This window comes from Macaca mulatta, chromosome 18, assembly GCF_049350105.2.
Source record: "Macaca mulatta isolate MMU2019108-1 chromosome 18, T2T-MMU8v2.0, whole genome shotgun sequence".
Lineage (NCBI taxonomy): Eukaryota > Metazoa > Chordata > Mammalia > Primates > Cercopithecidae > Macaca > Macaca mulatta.
The window spans coordinates 55,427,952-55,448,821 of record NC_133423.1 but is presented as its reverse complement, the minus strand read 5'-3'; the positions used below and the strand labels follow the sequence as shown (position 1 = coordinate 55,448,821).

Below are 20,870 nucleotides of genomic sequence, written 5' to 3'. Positions count from 1 at the left end.
GGAGGCCCAGGCGGGTGGATCACGAGATCAGGAGATCGAGACCATCCTGGCTAACATGGTGAAACTCCGTCTCTACTAAAAATATAAAACTTAGCTGGGCGTGGTGGCAGGCACCTGTAATCCCAGCTACTCGGGAGGCTGAGGCAGGAGAATTGCTTGAACCCAGGAGGCAGAGGTTGCAGTGCAGTGAGCTGAGATCAGGCCACTTCACTCCAGCCTGGGTTACAGAGCAAGACTCTGTCTCAAAAAAAAAAAAGAACTAGTCATGCTGGTTTCTGGTGCCTTTATTCATCCCAGTCGTAGGTCTGCCATTTCATGTATCCTTATGTTGCTCTCATCCTAAAACAAAGGTATTTCCAATCAAGATAATTAAAAAAAAAAAAAAAATCCAAATCCAAGTGAGATGCCCAGAGAAACCGAGACTCAAGATATTTATTTATTTATTTATTTATTTATTGACAGAGTTTCGTTCTGTCACTGAAGCTGGAGTGCAGTGGTGCGATCTTGGCTCACTGCAACCTCTGCCTCCCGGGTTCAAGCAATTCTCCTGCCTCAGCCTCCCCGAGTAGCTGGGATTGCAGGCACACGCCACCACACCAGGCTAATTTTTGTATTTGTGGTAGAAACAGGGTTTCACGATGTTGACCAGGCTGGTCTCAAACTCCTGACCTCAAGTGATCCGCCCACCTCAGCCTCCCAAAGTGCTGGGATTACAGGCATGAGCCACCGCACCCCGCCAAGACATTTTTAATTGAACAGCTTTCACCTCTAGTTCTCCTGCTTACTGCCACCATGTTTTATCATAGTTAGCTGGTGCAACCCAGAACTAGGACCATAAATCTATGCATTTAATTAATCGGTATCACAATTTATATTTCTAGGCTGAAAGTTGCCCTACTCTCTGGCCTACTTTTTAGGTTTATGTAATTTTATCACTTTTGGGTTATCTGAAATTCAACCTTCTGCACATTAGTATCATATAACAAGAATATCTATTTCAAATGAATCCTCCTAAGACATTGCTTTTATTGTGCCACTTCTGAATTTTAAAAACCCCTGATAATTTTGTATTGGGTTATGTTTATTCAACCTAGAATTTGAAGCCTTTTATAATTTGGAACTACCTCTCTACCCATTTGTCCCACTTTTCCTGAGAAATAAAGTTTTTTTTCCAAAAGGCAGATTTGTTTCCTTGAGATCTTTTCAGTACATCATTCATGTTTCTTTCTCAAGCTCTACATTTTCATCTGATTTAAATATCTCTGTCCTACTTTTCCATTTATCCACACCCTGACTTTTCATTATAACACAGTCAAAATCCCACTACTTAAAATTTCTAGGTCTGGTTTCTTTTTCACATAACTAATAATTTGTTATTGAATATGTCCAAAATTAGCACCTTATTGTTTAATGTGTAATGGTGTTCTGTAATTGAGTTTCATTCTTCTTGTCTGAGCACATATTTACTAAGCCCTCTACTCTGCACAAAACTCCATGTGAGGGATATTAAAAGACGCAAGACTTGATCTTGGCTCGCTATATTACTCACAATCTCATATATATATATATAATTTTAACTTTTATATATCTTTACTGAGCTTGTCATTTACCTGCCCCAAGGAATTTTTTTTTTTTTTTTTTTTTTTTTGATACAGCGTCTCACTCTGTAGCCCTGGCTGAAGTGCGGTGGTGTGATTTTGGCTCACTGCAACCTCTGTCTCCCGGGTTCAAGGGATTCTCCTGCCTCAGCCTCCCAAATGGCTGGGATTACAGGCACCTGCTACCACGCCCAGCTAATTTTTGTATTTTTAGTAGAAATGAGATTTCGCCATGTTGGCCAGGCTGGTCTCAAACTCCTGTCAGGTGATCCACCCACCTCGGCCTCCCAAAGTGCTGGACTTACAGGCATGAGCCACCACGCCTGGCCTCAGGGAATTTCACTTCAACTAAACTCATGAATTAATATCTGCTGTACACAAGCCGTTGTTTATAGTGCTCAGAATGTTCAAGAAAAATATTGGGAAGGCAATCCAATTGAATACCAAATGAGTAGCACAGAATTGTTACAGTAGTTCAGAATCTTGGGACAAGCTTGTCATTTTAGAATAAATTTGGCATGACATTGACATTTACTTAAATTGTAATTAATGATTCGTTCTGCCACCTTGCTACTACATGATTGTCAGTAACAGCTTTCGAAAGGGTATTATCTTTGTGAGCACTTTCCAGATTGATCAGAGAAGATTTATCCAGAATATTAATCATGATTGTGGCAAGAACCACCTTAAATCATTTTTGGAGCAAAGTAGTGTATGTATAATGAATAAAAATCAAGGCTCATTATAAATATTTACCTTTGTCTCCTACTCTAACAATATGCCTTATTACTTGTACTCTCTACCTAGCTATGATAAAATTCAGTGTTCACCAGTGAAAAATGTGTCACCTTGAGAGAGTTATGTGCCTGGCTCAGCCATCACTTTAGTAATTTATAAATAGATAATGGTAAAAGTAACTGTGTTATAGAGTGGTTGTAAGGATCAGTACAATAGTATATATAAAATGCACTCCTTAAACATAGTTGCTGTCATCAAGATCATCTCTACTGCTGTAGAAGCTACTGTGACTGATATTATTGCTGCTGTTTTTTCACTTTTCTCATAATTCCCTGATTTGGGCGTTTTGCATCTACATTTTCCTACCTATGTGTCACCACCAAATATTAGTCTTAAACTGTAAGTTCCTTTAGGGAATTAATCCATGTACTTTGTACATTAATTCCAGCCAGTTAGTTGGAATTATAGGAATGTCTTTTGACAATGATGAAAATGACAATATTGTTTTAATAATGTTTTTACACTTCAGAGTTTGATTTCATAGTTAAAGAATATACTTTTACAGATAACCAGAGAACATTTCTTAAAAGACAAGAAAATAAGTGTCACATATTTGATACCAGTGACTGACACTCAAACTCCCGGCAGAAGACCTTTTTCCTGAGTTTTTCAATGGCTTTCCCTCCTCAGTACATGTCAATGTAGGGCTAAGTAAGCATTGATGGATAAAGTGTCTTCCAATTCTTTTGGAAGAATTCATCTTTGACTCAGGGAAAATATGTTGGTTAGTGAGCTGTGCCCCTAATTCTTTGAAATGGCAGTATGAGAAGTGGATGCTTCCCCTATAAATGTTGGTCAGGGTCAGTGTTAGAGTTACTAGAATTCACGTTGAGACACTGGTGATTGCAATACACTTGCTTACAATGAATAGAGGGAAGAATTAACTTTCTACAGCAGATATTTAAAGTACTCCTATTGAAGTGTCTATAATTTTGAATTTTTAAATGATATTCTAACCAACTTAATCTTCCCTACCTTTTCTATAAAGAAAATTTAAGTTACTATGAAATCATTTTGTGTTTGTTTATGTATATTTAAGAATTACTCATTTATTTTTAACTCATTTATTTTTTGACTGAGTTTTAATTGGAAAATAATTTCTGGGGATCTAGCTGAAAGAGCATGGTTTTCCAGAGTTTATCATTCAGGTTATCAGGCTTCACAAGATTAGAAATTTTTAAAATTAATTTTTACAGGTTAAGAGCTCAGGCTCTGTTTAAGTCGAGAGAAGTGGTTGCTGAAAAAGAGCTTACTAAACCCCAAGAACTCAAACTGGATATGAATGGCAGTGACTCTGGACCAAGGTAAACCTGAAGTCTTAGTGAAAACAAGAATATTAAGGGCATAAATATTTAGGCTATGTTTGGTATGCATTTATAACTCTATATTGATTAATACAGTTTTGTGACCGTATGAATAAGTACATTCCTGTTATAAATTTTTGAAAAATATAGAAAAGTATGAAAAACAAAATAAAAATCATTCATAATCCTACAGCTTTGAGATAATCTTTTGAGCTCTTTTCTATTTCTTTTCTTTTTTTTTTTTTTTTTTGGTGTGGTATTATAGTCTATGTTGAGTATTAAGGATTATGCTTATACAGAATTTTATGTTACTTTTTTTCACTGTATCATATTTTCTGGTCTTATTATATACTCTGTGAAAACATTAATTCATTCGACAAATATGTATTGCTTGGCAACTCTGCTCAATATATATCTATTAGTCTGTTATCGGATAATACAGGGTTTTGCTATTATAAATTTTGCCTTGAAGAACATTTCTCTAAATAAATGTTTTAACTTTATCTCTACCTATTTCCTTGTTATAGATTCCTGTAAGTGGAATTACTAGTACAAAGTATATATGAATCTTTTTACAATCCTTGATTCACGTTGCCAAATTGTTTTGTGTGATTGCTGGCCTAGAGGCTAGGTCCGTAACAACCAATCTGGATCCTGGAGCTAAAGGGTAGGCCTTGAAACTGGGTCCTGGATCCTGGGTCTGTGGAGCCAGCCCAGCACTGGGTTCTGTGGTGTCAGGCCTGGGTCTGCCTCAGGGTGGGACCATAAAGACTGACGTAGCATGGGGCAGGCCTGGTACCGGAGGTCAGGGATGCCAATCTAGACTGGGGCGGGGGTAAACTTGGGTTTTGTGGACTGACCTGGCTCTGGGCTGGTCTGGAATCTGAGGCAGGGCTGGAATTTGGAATAGCAGGATCCCACCTGGTGCTGAGGCAGGTCTGAATGCTCATTATGTAGTATTGGCCTAGAGTCTGGGACCAGGAGGGGCTGCCAACTCTAGCTTTTACTGAGGTGGGCCTGATGTTAGCGTCTGAGGCAAAGTCTGGTTCTCACTTCCCTCTCTTCCCTGCCCAAATACAGGGTATCTCTGTCTACTGTGTTGCCAGAGTTTGGGGAAAGGGTACTGCCAGTAATGTAAGTCTATTCTTCCTACCCTCTTCAATACATTCCTTCTTATTTTTGTGCTACAACCTGGTGCTATAATCTCTCATCTGGTTTATATAGCTCTTATAAAAGTATTTTTGTAGGTGGATGGTTATTCAAATTGATGTTTCTGATGGGGGAGATGGGAGGGGCAGGGACAAGTCCTTGAAAGTCCTATTTTGCCATCTTGCTGACGTTCTTCTTCCAACAAGCAGTTTTGACTGTTGTAGATGTTTCCTCTTTTATCTGTTCCTTCTAGTATTTTTATCCATATTTCTGAATAACAGACTTATGTAGTTATTAGTATTGACTTTCTGCTATGGAAGTTGATGATTTAGCTCTCACTGATAACTATCTGCTCCCTCCTTTTCTCCGTTTTATCTTCCCTCGCTTTACCTTTCTTTCTCCCGTTTTCCATCTCCTCCCTCTCTCCATATTTCTGTCTACATATATAACATACCCCTACATGTGCTATTTCCTTCCCTCTGTCCTCTCAATATATCTATATCAAAATACCTATAAGACTGTAAATATTGTATGCACAGCTGAACTATGTATTATTATTATTAAATTTAATTTTGTATAATTATTTTCTCTGGAGTTTAAAAATGCCTTATTCAGCACAAAAAGACAAATACTTTGTGATCTCTCTTATATGTAGAATCTAAAAAGGTTGAATCAGTGGTCGCCAGGGCCTGGGGGGTTGGAGGCAGGGGCAGGGGGTGGAATAGGAAGATACTGCTCAAAGACTGCAAAGTTTCAGTAAGGATGAATATGTTCTGGAGGTCTGTTGTATAACATGTTGACTATGGCTATAATAACGTATCATATAGTTAAATATTGCTAAGAGAGTAGATATTAAATGTTCTCACCACAAAAATATATAAATATGTAAGATGATAAATGTGTTAACCAACTCAATTTAATCATTTTGCAATGAATACATACAGTATATCAAAACATCACTTTGCATACAATAAATATATACAGTGTTTGCCAATTACAGTTTACAAGATATCCTTCCTGGAGACTTCCATAAAATCCTGCTCTAGTATGAACTTTATTATTATCTAGGTGTTTTGTCTAGTGATTTCATCTGAAATTTCCTTACCTATCATCCTGGAAATTTTCTTTCTTTTCTATCTTATATTCCTTTTTTCCTAGATAGCATCCTATCCTCTTTTTGGTTTATACCCTTTCATCTTACTAGAACATGCTCTGCAGTAGCTTACTGTAGGAGTACAGAGGCAGTAATTTTTTTGTGTCACACCTCTGAAAAAATGTCTTTAGTCAATCTTCATGTTTAATTTATAGTTTAACTTTATATAGCATTCTGACTTAATAGTTTTCCTCAAAAAGGATTGAAGGTTGTATTCTATTACCTTCTAGTTTCTAGTATTGCTATTAAGAAGTGTGTTGCAGTCTATTTTTTTTTTTTTTTTTTTTTTTATGTGACCTATTCCCCATCACAACTATTAGGACTTACCTTTCTCTAAAATTCTAAAAGTTTATGCTGATATGCGTAAGTTACACCTTTTTGCATTCATGCAGAATCTTTTAACTGGGAAGCTTTCTTCAATTTAGAGAAATTTTCTTTGCTAATGTATTGTCTCTTTCAAGAACTCATCTTACTGAGATGTTGACTCTCTTAGAATAAACTCTGATTTTCTTATTTTTCTCTCCTATATTTCATATTGATTTTTTGTTTGTTTGTTTGTTTGTTTGTTTGTTTGTTTTTTGAGACAGGGTTTCATTCTGTTGCCCAGGCTCAAGTTCAGCGGCAAATCACAGCTCATTGCATCCTTGGTCTCCTGGGCTCAATGATCTTTCCCCCTCACCCTCCCAGGTAGTTAGGACTGCAGGTGCGCCACTACACCCAACCAATTTTTTTGTGTGCTTTTTTTAGAGACAGGGTTTCACCATGTTACCCAGGCTCGTCTCAAACTCCTGGGCTCAAGTGATCTACCTACCTCAGCCTCCCAAAGAACTGGGATTATAGGCATGAGCTACTGCACCCAGCGTTATAATTCTTAATTTCTAAAAACATCTTATTCTTAGAAAGGCCATTTTTTAAAATAAAACCCATTCTCATTTTACATATGCAATGTTTTTTTCTTATCTCTGAGAATGTTTGTAATAATTTTTGAAGTTTTATCTCTTCCTGGTGAATTGTGTCTATTTTCAGCAAGTTCAAATTGCTTTTTTCCACAAATGTCTGATGATCCACCTATACTGTGAAGCAAAACAATAAAAAACTATGAAAAGCTCTAAGTATGTTATGAGCAGAGCTTGTCAGCTAATGGACTTCACCATGATCAGGTAGGCACGTTGGGGACTCTTGCTACTATCCATAGGTTTTCTTCTCTTGGGATGATCAGTTTCCCTATGGATAAATCTCTTGCAGGTGTGAAAATAAGAGATCAAAGCATTATTTAAGTTTCATGCCAATGTGGGGAGCCAGGGGAAGTAAAAAAAAATGGGCTCATCACTTGTTACATAGGCTTTCACTTAATCTCCCTTTTAACTATATGGATTTCTGCCCTGAATGTATTTCAGGCCCCCAAGTTCAAGGTCATTCTTTTTGAGCCTCTCCTGGGGGATAAACCTCCAGTCGTCTTCATACAGTGGGGACGGATAGAGGAGGACACGTTGGCTTTTCACTGCTGTAGAGACTTTAAATCAGCTGTGCTTTTAGTACCATCTGCATTTCTACCTGCTTACTCTAGTCCCTGAGCCTTTCAGGAGTTCTCTGACATGTTTCAGCTTATAGCATCTTTCAACCCCAGCTAGCAGATATTTCAGTTTTGACTTTACTACTTGGCTAGTTGAGTTTCAACTGATACACCTGCTTTCCAGCCTTCTAAAATTCTATAACATCTCTTCTCTGTTGTGCTGTCTTCACTTTGCAGCTTCATAGGTTTTATAACTTTTTTGTTCTTTTAATATTAGTTTTCAGTGGTTTTAGAAGAGAATAGAGATGTGTATTCAATCAGTCATGTAAATTAGCTCTCCAATGTTTATTTGTATACTTAAACCATATTTCACAATTTAGTAGGCAGAAAGATGGAATCTTGTAATTTGCAGTCACTCTGTATTCAATTCGAATGAATACTTTTCTATGTTTATTAATGCTTTGTGTTTCTTTTTGGAATTTTCACTTCCTTCCTATGTTCATATTTTTTATGTAGGGATATTACAGTTCTTCCTTAGTTGATATGTATTTTTTAATTAAATTTTTTTATTTTTAATACTATTCATGTTTATCTGTGTCTTTACTGATTTACTTTCTTACTTGCTTATGGTAGAAAAAATATAAAATGCTGGTAATACTAAAGAAGAAAATAAAATGTACCTATAATCTCATCATCTGGAGGTAATCTTTGTATGTATTATTATTTCGTATTTATTCATGAGTATGTATAATTTTATATTATAAATTTTGTTTCATAAACCACCTTAAAATTTTTTAATTAAACTTTAAAAAAGTTTTAATGTCAACATTTCTCTTGTAAAAAGTAAAACATCACAGACATATTAAGAAAATATCGGTCATTTTTTATTTTCTATTCTGTTGTCTGTCCTGACTGTCTTGGTTGAATTAGGGTTAGCACTCTAATATGTATCCTTCTAAACCTTTCTTTATGCTTACAAATATATACAACATCTGTATATATTTTAGAAATCAAATTGAACACTTTTTTCTCATTCAACAGAACATAATGGTTATTTATCAGAGCTATGGTAAGCATAGTAATTCTGCCCCAAAGGTATCCATGTTCTATTAATAATTTCCTAGGAGGGTGTGGTGGGGTAGGATACGTATATATGTGTGTGTGTGTGTGTTTGAGGTAGAGAGGATAGGTCCCTATCTCTAGCCAACCAAATTCCATCCTGTCTTTTGTGACTTATCTCAAATATTACCTCTTCCAGAAATATTTTCTTTGTGTTTCTTTTATAGCCCTTATATTATGTATAGATGATGGATACTTGTATATTTGCCTTATTCTACTATTAGGGTACTTGAAGGTGTAGTGGCTTTCTTTTTTTTTTTTTTTTTTTTTTTAAATGAAGTCTCATTTTGTCACCTGGGCTGCAGTGCAGTGTCACAATCTCAGCTCACTGCAACCTCCATCTCCCAGGTTCAAGCAATTCTTCTGTCTCGGACTCCAGAGTAGCTGGGGCTACAGGTGCATGCTGCCATGCCCAGCTAATTTTTATATTTTTAGTAGAGACAGTATTTCAGCGTGTTGGTCAGGCTGGTCTTGAACTCCTGACCTCAGGTGATGCACCCACCTCGGCCTCCCAAAGTGCTGGGATTACAGTCATGAGCCACTGAGCCCTGCCTGGTAGTGACTTTTTATATCATCCAAAGCACTTAGCAAGGTAGCTTTTCTTTTCTTAACAATAAAAATTTTTGTTGAATTGCTCAGTATTATATAAAAGTACAAAAATGGTCATATCTTATAGATGAGTATTCAAAATTACAAAGCTGTTCATTCTTAAGGGTTATCTTTGTATAACCAATAAATTAACATCAAACAAACTAACTAAAAAAGAAACCAAAGGACTTAGAAACAACTTATGACTTTTGAAATCATTACCACCTTTCATGTGATAATTATCTTCCAATGGTTTAGCTCAGCTGTGCCCTACCATTTGCTCTTATTTGTTGTTAAGACCTCACGTATTATTTATTTTCATTCTGTAGCATTTATGCAGAAAGGCAGCAATGTAAATTCCCTTGCCTGTGATTCTTCCCACAGACAATAGGAAATAAATTGCAATTAGATTTTGGTAATTGTATATAATTAACTCAAAATGAACTCTTAATTTTAAAAAAAGTTTTCACGTTCTCATTATCTCATTTATTTTAGTCCCAAATTCTTAATTAAATTTAATATTTTAAAAACAGTATTTTTAATACTAAGATAATTTAAATATCCAAATAAATAAAATTTGCTTGAAATTAAATTTTATTTAGGGAGTTCTAGTGTTAAAGCCGAAGAGCCTGTAAGGTACAAAGTAAGTGAATCATTTTCATAACCATTCTTGATTGTATTTTCTAAAATTAGTGGTCATTTTTGTTTAATAATTCTACAAAGGCTTCTCAAGTCTCTACAGTATTCTCCCCTGATGTATCTCTGCCAGTTCCTGGTGTTAGCGGAGACAACATCATTTACATAGCCAGTGGAATGAAATAGACATTAAATTCATTGTCTTTACTTCTTTCAACCTCACATTAGATTAAATAATTAAGGCCTGCCATGTGAGAATTCTTGGCTTACCAATGACTGTCAGACTTGGAAGCACTTGCCGGAGTTTCTTGAAATCCTTATAATGTATGATTTTGAAAGATATATGGTCTTCTCAGAGGCTCTTAGGACATTTTTTTGAAAGCCGTGTATAGTCTTATATTTTTGTCATAATTATTTAAATTTAGGTCATATGTGCCCAGATGCCCCTAAACCTTAGAGCATGTCTGTCTCTTTGACTGGAGCACTAATTTTTTAAATCTCAGTCTTTCTCAGTTAAGTATGAAAGGAAGTCTCCTAAGAAAGATGGCAATGAGGAGAACATCAGGGAGGAGGATGCTGATAAACTTGAAATAACCTCAGTTGAAGGTATAATAAGAAATCATCAGAAGATGATGAATACTAATACATCCAGAATATAGACATTCTCTTGAATCAATAAGATAAACTACCTTAAATAGGCAACTCTCAGAAAGGTAAATCCAAATAATAAATCTGTAAAACCTTCCACAACTAATCAGGGAAAACAAAGCAAAAAATAATAGTTCAAAATGAATCCCTACAGTCACCCAGAACTCATTTCCTCTACAAAGAAGGATCAAAATAGTAAGTAAATAACTAAGTGTCAAATAGAGCTTCTTGGAGAGAAGCACTGGAATTCAACAGGGAAGTCACAGGGAACCTCTGAGGCACAGAAGGAGAGAGAGGCAAAGCCACCAGTCTGGCCAGGATCAGCTCATACCAGGAAGAACTCACTGGGAAAATAAAGTGAAGTAAAGCACTACCATGTTCTTTAAGTTCTGCCCTCATTATACGGAAAGAGTTAGCAAGTGATCTCCAGTGGTCCACATTCCCACCATGGGCTCCTATAATTCTAGCTATGGGAGAGCTTTTCAGTTCTTATGGGCACTGAGACTAGTATAGGCAGCTACCTGGAGCCCATGCAACAGCATTGTTCCAGCGAGAGAGTTGATACTGGGTCCCACGTATCCCCGAGACTCAAGCAGCTGCATCTCTCTGCCATTTTGGGAGATCAGCCTCCATCGAACTACATTCTGCCTTAGGTCCCAAGAACTCCTGCATCTTCACATCTCTGGAACCCTGCTGACATCCCTCCACATCTTTCTAGAGGGCTAAATTGCCATGATGCTGGCTGGACCCAGTAGTGAAGCCAGATATCCAGCACTGTTGTCCACATATTGTCCTACACCCTAGGGAACAGGCAGTTCAGCACACCAAGGAAGCTGGCCCCAGGACAAAGGGAGCCAAAGCATGCGCTCCCCATAGCCTGAGAGCTGCCTATCTAGGGATGCTGCCACTGACAGCAACCTTGCTTCCTCCAGCAGCAGGACCACAGAACAGCACATGCCTTCAGGGAGCCTGGGGACTGGCCCACTCGTATGCCATCTGAAACCTTAGGATAGGCCCATTCCACCCACTACCAGCAGCGCCCAGGCATGCCATCTGGTAGCCTGGGGGCTGACCCACCCATCTGTCACAGCTGTTGCCAACATGCACCATTGGGAGATCTGAGGACATGCCCACTCCGCCCACTGCTGCTGGCACACAGGTGCATTCTCTAGGGGCCCGGGGATTAATTCACCCTGCTCACTGCTGCCTACAGCCAAGTGCACCATAGGAAGTCCTAATGAGAGGCGCACCCTACCCGCTGCCACTGGTGCCCACACTCACACCCAGGGGCCTAGGAACAGATCCACCCAATCTACCACCTTTGCGCTCTAGCATACCATTTGTCAGCCTGTAGATTGACCCACCCCACTAATTGAAGCCAGTGTTACTACTGTGGATCTTGCAGTCTTGTTCTGCTTGCAGCTGATGGCGCTTGTGCACACAATCTGGGAGACTTGGAGATAGACCCACCCCACTTGCCACCACTGATGCCCATGCACACCTTGTGGGCACCTGAGAATAGGGCTCTCTTTGCCTTCCGCCACCTGCACACAATCTCCAGGGGTCTGGAGATTGGTCTGATATACTCACCACTGCTGTCACTCACAAATGTCATCCAGTGGCATAAGGACAGACCCATCCTGTTCACCACTGGCAAATGTGCACATACCCCAGAATCCCAAGGACTGGCCTGCTCAGACCATCACTGACACCAGTGGCTATTGCACACAACACTTAGGGGCCTGAGGATTGGCTTACCACTGCCAGTGCCAGACATGCTGCTCAGGGGCCCAAGGACCTGTCTACCTGCCCAAACAACTATTGCCACTGTCAGCACCAGAACAAGCCACTTGGATGCTCAAGGTATGGCCTGCTTAGACCTGATACTCTCAGTGCCTGCATAAATCACTGGGGAGACTGAGACTGGCACACTCATCCAGCTACCATGAAGACTAATTCCTTGCCACAGCTTACGCTGACAACCACAGCCTAAGCCACTGAGGAACTATCAGATACTGCTGACACTAATTACAGCTAAAAAAAATACGAAGACTACACTACTGCAGTCACCCGGAATCAAAGCCAAAGCACCCTACTCAGCCAACCCCACTATAAATACATTTCTAGGAAAAACCCTTTTCTTATAAAAGTGAACCCATAAAATTGGAAGAAATGACTATAACACCAGATGCACAGATATCAATATAAGGACACAAGAAGTATGAAAAAGCAAGGTAACATAGCATCTTCAAATGAACACAGTAATTCTTCAGGAACAGATGCCAAGGAAAGGAAATTATGAAATGCCAAAAAGGGAACTCAAAATAATGATACTAAAGATACTCAATGAGATACAAAATAATACAGACAATACAAAGAAATCAAACAGCTGATGACATGAGTGAGAAATTTAACAAAGAGATCAGTATCATAAAAAAAGAACCAAGTAGAGTTCCCGGAACTGAAGAATCCAATGAATGACATTAAAAATTGAGAGCTTCAACAATAAACTAGATTAAGCAGAAGAAAGAATTTCTGAACTTGAAAACTGTCATTGAAATAATCCAGTCAGACAAAAAAGAAAGAATAGAAACAAGAAAGCCTATGTGATGTATAGGGCCACGTAATGGGACCAAATATTCTAATTTTAGCAGTTCCAGAAATAGAAGAGATGGGCAAAAGTATAGAAAACTTATTTAATGAAATAGTAGCTGAAAACGTCCCAAGTCTTACAAGAGATTTAGACGTCAGATTTAGGAAGCCCAAAGTTCCCCAAATAGATTTGACCCAAAATGGTTTTTCCCAAGGCATGTTATAAACTATCAAAAGGCAAAGGCAAATAATTAAAAATTCAGCAAGGAAAACCATCAAATCACATATAAAGGAATCCTCATAAGAATAACAGTGAATTTCTCAAGGGAAACCTTAGAGCAGCGGTCTCAACCATTTTGGCATGAGGGAACGGTTTCGTGGAAGATAGTTTTTCCACAGACCAGGGTGTGGGGAGAATGGTTTTAGGATGAAACTGTCCACCTTAGATCATCAGGCATTAGATAGGTTCTCATAAGGAGTACACAACCTACATCCCTTGCATGCCCAGTTCACAATAGGGTTTGTGTTCCTATGAGAGTCTAATGCCACCACTGATCTGACAGGAGGCAGAGCTCAGGCAGTAATGCTTGCCTGCCACTCACCTCCTGCTCTGCGGCCCAGTTGCTAACAGGCCAGAGATCGGTGCTGGTCTGCAGCCTGGGGGCTGGGGACCCCTGCCTTAGAGGCCAGGAGAGAATGGGATGATATATTCACAGTGCTGATGGGAAAAAAAAAAAAAACTGTCAGTCAAGAGTACTATAGCCAGCAAAGCTATCCTTCAAAAATGAAGGAGAAATAGTCTTTCACAGACAACCAAAAACCGAGGGAATCCTTCGTGACTCTCATTCACATGCTTAACGGAGTTCTACATCTAGAAGTGAAAGGTCAGTGTCTACCATCATGAAAACATCCATAGGTATAACAGTCACTAGTGAAACATATGCACTGATGAGAAAGAGAAAGGTGCCAAATGTTACCACAAAAAAAAAAAAAAAAAAAAAAACCCCACCAAGTTATAATGATAACAAAAAAGGAAGAGAAGAACAAAGGGTATACAAAACAGCCAGAAAAGAAATAACAAAACTGTAGGAGCAATTCCTCACTTTTCACTAACAACTTTTAATGTAATCAGTTTAAATTCTTCAATAAGCTATAGACTGGCCGAACAGATTAAAAAACAAAACTCAATTATATGCAGCCGACAAGAAAGTAACTTCACCTATAAAGACACAATAAAGTGAAGGGATGGAAAAACATATTTCATGTAAATGCAAACCAAAAGCATACAGAGGTAGCTATAGTTATATCAGACAAAATAGGCTTTAAGTCAAAAAAAATCAAAAGAGACAAACAAGATCATTAGTTTAGTATAATGGTGCAGGCATCCATTCTGCAAGAGGATATAACAATGGTAAATGCATATACGCCCTGCACTGTAGCATCAAGACATACAAAGAGTCATTATTAGATGCAAAGAGAGAGATAGCCCTAAATACAACAATAGTTGGGAACTTCAACACTCCACTTTCAGCACTGGCAGATCATCTAGGCAGAAAATCATCAAGGAAGCATCTGATTTAATCTGCACTATAAACCATATGGACATAACAGACATTTACAGAACATTTTATCCAACAACTACAGAACAGAATATGCATTCTTCTCATCAGCACACAGAACATTCTCCAGGATAGACCATATAGTAGGCCACAAAACAAATCTCAGCATTCAAAAATATCAGCATCATATGAAATATTTTATCTCACCACAATGGAGTAAAACTAGAAATCAATAACAAGAGGAACTTTAAAAAACTGTACAAATGTACAAAAATTAAACAACATGCTCCCAAATGGCCATTGTGTCAATGAGGAAATTAAGAAGGAAATAAATTATTGAAACAAATGAAAATGGAAACATAACATCCCAAAACCTATGGATATAGCAAAAGCCCTGCTAAGAGGGAACTAGAAAAGCAAAAACTAACCAAACTCAAAATTAGTGGAAGGAAGGTAATAATAAAGATTACAACAAAACTAAATGAAGTAGGGGCTAGAAAAAAAAAAATACAAAGGGTCAATGAAGTAAAAAAATTATATTTTTTGGAAAGATAAAATTGATAACTAACTAGACTAACCAAGGAAAAAAGAGAAGACCCAAATAAATAAAATCAAAACAAAAAAGACATTACAACTGATATCACAGAAATACAAAGAATCATTAGAGACTGTTATGAAAAACTGTATGCTAACAAATTGGAAAGGAAGAAATAGATAAATTCCTGGACATACACAATATACCATAATTGAACCAGAAAGAAATTGAAAACTTGAACAGACCAATAATGAGTTACAAGATTGAATTGGTAATAAAAAGTCTCCCAAACAAAATGAAGGCCCAAAGTGGGTGGCTTTACTGCTGTATTTCATCAATCTTATAAAGGAGAACTAACACCAATTCTTTAAAAAATATTCAAAACAAATTGAAGAGGGGGTATTCTCCCTAACTCATTCTATGAGGCCAGTATTACTGATACCAAAACCAGATGAAGCTACAACAGAAAAAGAAAATTACAGGCCATTAATCTTGATAATATAGATGTAAAAATTCTTAACAAAATACTAGCAAAACAAAACCAATAGCACATCATAAAGATAATGCACCATGATCAAGTGGGATTTATGCCAGGAATGCATAAATCATTAAATGTGGTACACTGAGAACACATGGACATGTGGGAGAGAACATACTGGGACCTGTCAGGCAGGGGTCGGGGGAGGGCAGCAACAGGAAGAATAGCTATTGGATGCTGGGCTTAATGCCTGGGTGATGGGATGATCTGTGAAGCAAACCACTATGGCACACATTTGCCTATGTAACAAACCTGCACATCCTGCACATGTACCCCTGAACTTAAAAGTTGAAGGAAAGTAAAATGTGCTATATCACGTCAACAAAACAAAGGATAAAGACCATATGACATCTCAATAGACAGAGAAAAAAATATCTAATAAAATTCGATATCCTTTATTATAAAAACCCTCAACAAATTAAGCATAGAAGAAACATACCTCAACTTAATAAAGGTCGTATATGATAAACCCACAGCTAATATCACACCAAATGGGGAAAAGCTGAAAGTCTTTCCACTAAACCTGGAACAAAACAAGGATGCTTACTTTTACCCCTCATGTTCAACATAGTACTGGAAGTGCTAGCCAGAGCAATCAAGCAAGAGAAAGAAATAAAATGTATCCAAATTAGAAAAGAGGAAGTCAAATATTCCCTCTCTGTAGACAACGTGACTTTATTTATAGAAAAACCTAAACATGCCACCAAAATAACTCTTAGAACTGACAAATAAATACAGTACTGTATACTTATAATGAACTCATTAAAAAAGAAATCAAGAAAGTAATCCTATTTACAATAACTATAATAAATAATAAAATACCCAGATATAAATTTAACCAAGGAGTTTCAAGACCTCAACAAGGAAAATACAAAGCAAGCTGAAAGAAATGGAGAACACCACAAATAAATGGGAAGATGTCCATGCTCACAGACTGGAAGAATATTGTTAAAATGACTCCACTACTCAGAGCAATGCAATCCCTATAAATATTAATGACATTCTTCACATATATAAAATATAAATCTCAAAATTCATATGAAATCACAAAAGATCCCAAATAGCCAAAGCAATACCAAGCAAAAGGTTACATCACACTACCTGACTTCAAGGTATATTACAAAGCTATAGTAACCAAAACAGCATGGTCTTAGTATGAAAATAGACACATAGACCAGTGGAATAGAATAGAGAACCCAGAAATAAATCTACATATTTGCAGCCATCTTTCTTTTGACTGGGCGCCAAGAGCATACATTGGGGAAAGACAGTCTTTTCAATAAACCATTCTGGGAAAACTGGATATCTGTATGCAGATGAATAAAACTAGACCCTTGTCTCTCACCACAGTCAAAAATTAACTCACAGTGGATTGAAGAGTTAAACATAATACCTAAAATTATAAAAGTGATAAAAGAAAATATACGGAAAACATTTTAGGACATTGGTCTTGGTAAAGATTTTATGGCTAAGACTTTAAAATCACAGACAACAAAACAAAAACAGGCAAATGGGGTTGTATTAAATTAAAAGTTTGCGTATAGCAAAGGAAACAATCAACAGAATGGAAAGAAACCCTGTATAGTAGAAGAAAATATTTACAAAGCATTCATCAGACAAGGACTTATATCCTGAATGCACAAGGAACAGTTCCATAGCAAATACACACACACACACACACACACACACACACACACACACACACACACACACAATCCCATCTAAAAGGCAAATAACTGAGTAGGTATTTCTCAAGAAGACAAACAGATGGCCATCAGATACATGGAAAAATACTCAGCATCACTAATCATCAGGGAAATGCAAATTAAAACCACAGTGAGGTATCATCTCACCCCAGTTAGCAGGGCTATTATCAAAAAGACAAGACATAACAAATGTTGGCAAGAATGTAGAGAAAAGGGAACTCCCATACACTGTTGGTGGGAATGGAAATTAGTGCAGTTATTGTGGAAAACAATATGGAGATTTCTCAAAAAAGCAAAAATAGAACTACAACGTGATCCAGCCATCTCACTATTGGATATTTATCTGAAGGAAAGGAAATCAGTTATCAAAGAGATACATACACCCCCATGTTTATTATAGCACTATTCACAATGACCAAGATACGGAATCAACCTGTGTCCATCATCATATGAATGGATAAACAAAATGTGCTGTATGTATACACAAATACCATTAAGCTGTAAAAAATGAATGAAAATGAGTCATTTGCAGCAACATAGATGGAACTGGAGGTAATTATTTTAAGTGAAATAAGACAGGCACACAAAGAGAAATACTGCATGATATCATTCATGTGAGAACTAAAAAAAGTTGAGGTAGAGAGTAGAATGCTAGCTACAAGAGGCTGTGAAAGGTGGTGTGGGAGGCAGGTGAGGAGTGATTGATGAATGGGTACACACACACAGAAGGAATAAGTTCTAGCGTTTGTTAGCACAGGAGGCTGGCTATGGTTAACAATAATTTATATTTCAAAATAGCTAGAAGATTTGATATTTTCCCACCGTAAAGAAATAATAAATGATAAATATTTGAGGTGATTGATATCCTAAATACCTGATTCAATTATTACACATTGTATGCATGTATCAAGATATCACATAGATATGTATGATTAATATGTAACAATAAAAAATGAAAACATGGCCGGGCGCGGTGGCTCACGCCTGTAATCCCTGCACGTTGGGAGGCCGAGGCGGGCGGATCACGAGGTCAGGAGATCGAGACCATCCTGGCTAACACGGTGAAACCCCGTCTCTACTAAAATACAAAAAATTAGCCGGCCGCGGTGGCGGGCGCCTGTAGTCCCAGCTACTCGGGAGGCTGAGGCAGGAGAATGGCGCGAACCTGGGAGGCGGAGCTTGCAGTGAGCCGAGATGGTGCCACTGCACTCCAGCCTGGGCGACAGAGTGAAGACTCCGCCTCAAAAAAAAAAAAAAAAAGAAAAGAAAACATTTCTCAATAAATTGGCAAAATTGAAAATTTTAATCTTATCAAAAAGTGTGGGGAAGGAGTATCATACACTATTGCTAGGAATGCAAATTACTAGAGCCATTTTGGAGATCAGTGTGGCAGTATCATTTTACAATTATTTCTAATTATCAATGAAAACTGGCATAGCAACTCTCTTCCGGTTATCTCCCCCTTCTTTCTGACTTCTTTTTAGGCAATTTGTAACCCACAACTAACCTTTTTGCCTAAAGAATTGCTCAGGCAAAAAGAGAAAATTCTTCCAATGTCCCTTTGAAAATTCTTCAACAACATGACTGATTAACATGAGTGGGGATTGTTGTTGTTTACCCTACACACTCTAGAAACCATCAGTAAAATTGTAAAATTGTGTTCCGAGACATTCAGTAAGAGTACGATTAGGCCTGGTGTGGTTGTTCATGCCTGTTATCCCACAACTTTGAGAGGCCAAGGCATGAGGATTGCTTGAGTTCAGGAATTTGAGACCAGCCTGAGCAACATAGCAAGACCCTATCTCTAAAAGTTACCTGGGTGTGGTGGTGTGTGCCTGTTGTCCTAGCTAATAAGGAGGCTGACATGGGAGGATTGCTTGAGCCCAGGACTTTGAAGTGGTAGTAAGCTATGAATGCTGCACTCTACTCCAGCCTGGGCAATGATAGAATGAGACTCTGTCTTTTTGGAGGAAAAAAAAAAAAAAGAAGAGCACTACTGGAGAAAAGTATTTGCTATTAATTGAATGTTACATAACTTCCATAATAGAGATGTTTTCAAGGATTGGAAATGTCCTATTCTCTCTCAGGTTCTTTTGAATTATAGTGTAAAGGCTGTTCACAGTGGCTCGTGCCTATAATCCCAGCAATTTTGGAGGCCAAGTTGGGTAGATCTCTTGAGGTCAGGAGTTTGAGGCCAACATGGTGAAACCCCATCTCTACTAAAAATACAAAAATTAGCTGGGCTTGGTGGCAGGCGTCTATAATCCCACTTACTTGGGAGGCTGAGGCAGAAGAATCATTTGAACCCGGGAGATAGAGATTGCAGTGAAAAGAGATCGCTCCACTGCACTCCAGCCTGGCTGACAGAGCAAGACTCTGTCTCCAAAGAAAAAAAAAAAAAGGAATTATAGTATAAAAAGGTTTTTTTAAAAATAAATTATCCCTTAAACATGGAATTACCAAGTGACCTGCCAATCCCACTCCTAGGTAACATACATCCACACAAAAATGTCTATATGAATATTCATAGCAACACTATTTATAATAGCTGAAAAATGGAAACACCCAAAATGTCTAGTAGCTGTTGAATGGATAAACAAAATGTCATTTATCCATGCAATGGAATATTTGTCAATAAAAAGAAAAAAGTACTAATGCATGTTACAACATGGATAAACCTTGAAAACATGCTATGATTTCATTTGTATGAAATGTCCAGAAAAGGCTAATACAGAGATAAAGGAAGTATATTAGTGATTGCCTAGTGCTGGGAGTGGGAACTGGGAGCAACTGCCAATGGATATGAAGTTTCTTTTAGGGGCTTTAGAAATAATCTGAAATTAGGTTGTAAGGATGCTTGCACAATTGTCAACTTAACTAAAAATCACTTTTTTTTTTTTTTTTTTTTTTTTTTTGAGACAGAGTCTTGCTCTGTCTCCCAGGCTGGAGTGCAGTGGTGAGATCTTGGCTCACTGCAACTTCTCTCTCAAGTTCAAGCAATTCTCCTGCCTCAGCCTCCCGAGTAGCCGGAACTACAGGTGTGCCCCACCACGCCCAGCTAATTTTTGTATTTTTGATAGAAACTGGGTTTCACCATGTTGGCCAGGCTGGTCTCAAACTCTTGACCTCAAGCCTCCCTTGGCCTCCCAAAGTTCTGGGATTACAGGCATAAGTCACTGAGCCTGGCCTAAAAATCACTCTAAATGGGTGATTTTTATGATATATAAATTATATCTCACTAATACTTTTGTAAAATTGTTCCCTGTGTTTCGTATTGTTCAAAATTCAAAATGAATTGAATGTCACTAAGAACAAAATAATGGTACAAACCTTTGCTTACTTTTAGAGTACATAAACTTTTCCCCTTTTCTTCTCAAGATTTTCCTGCCTACTCACCCCTTACACTAGGCGCAGTAGCTCACGCTTGTAATCCC

The 20,870-nt window shown here is 37.8% G+C and overlaps 1 protein-coding gene across 7 annotated transcripts in view; it reads left to right on the top strand.

Moving 5' to 3' along the window:
* The window catches only part of KIAA1328, a 399,175-nt gene that overhangs the window by 253,765 nt on the left and 124,540 nt on the right, over positions 1-20,870 (top strand). For 3 of the 7 annotated variants that reach the window (XM_028838137.2, XM_015121738.3, XM_015121740.3), the window contains one exon: positions 3,593-3,700. The exons of the other annotated variants lie outside the window; for them this stretch is intronic. In XM_028838137.2, coding sequence (XP_028693970.2) covers positions 3,593-3,700 — 108 coding nt within the window. The remainder of the gene's footprint in view (positions 1-3,592; positions 3,701-20,870) is intronic. 7 annotated transcript variants of the gene reach the window in all.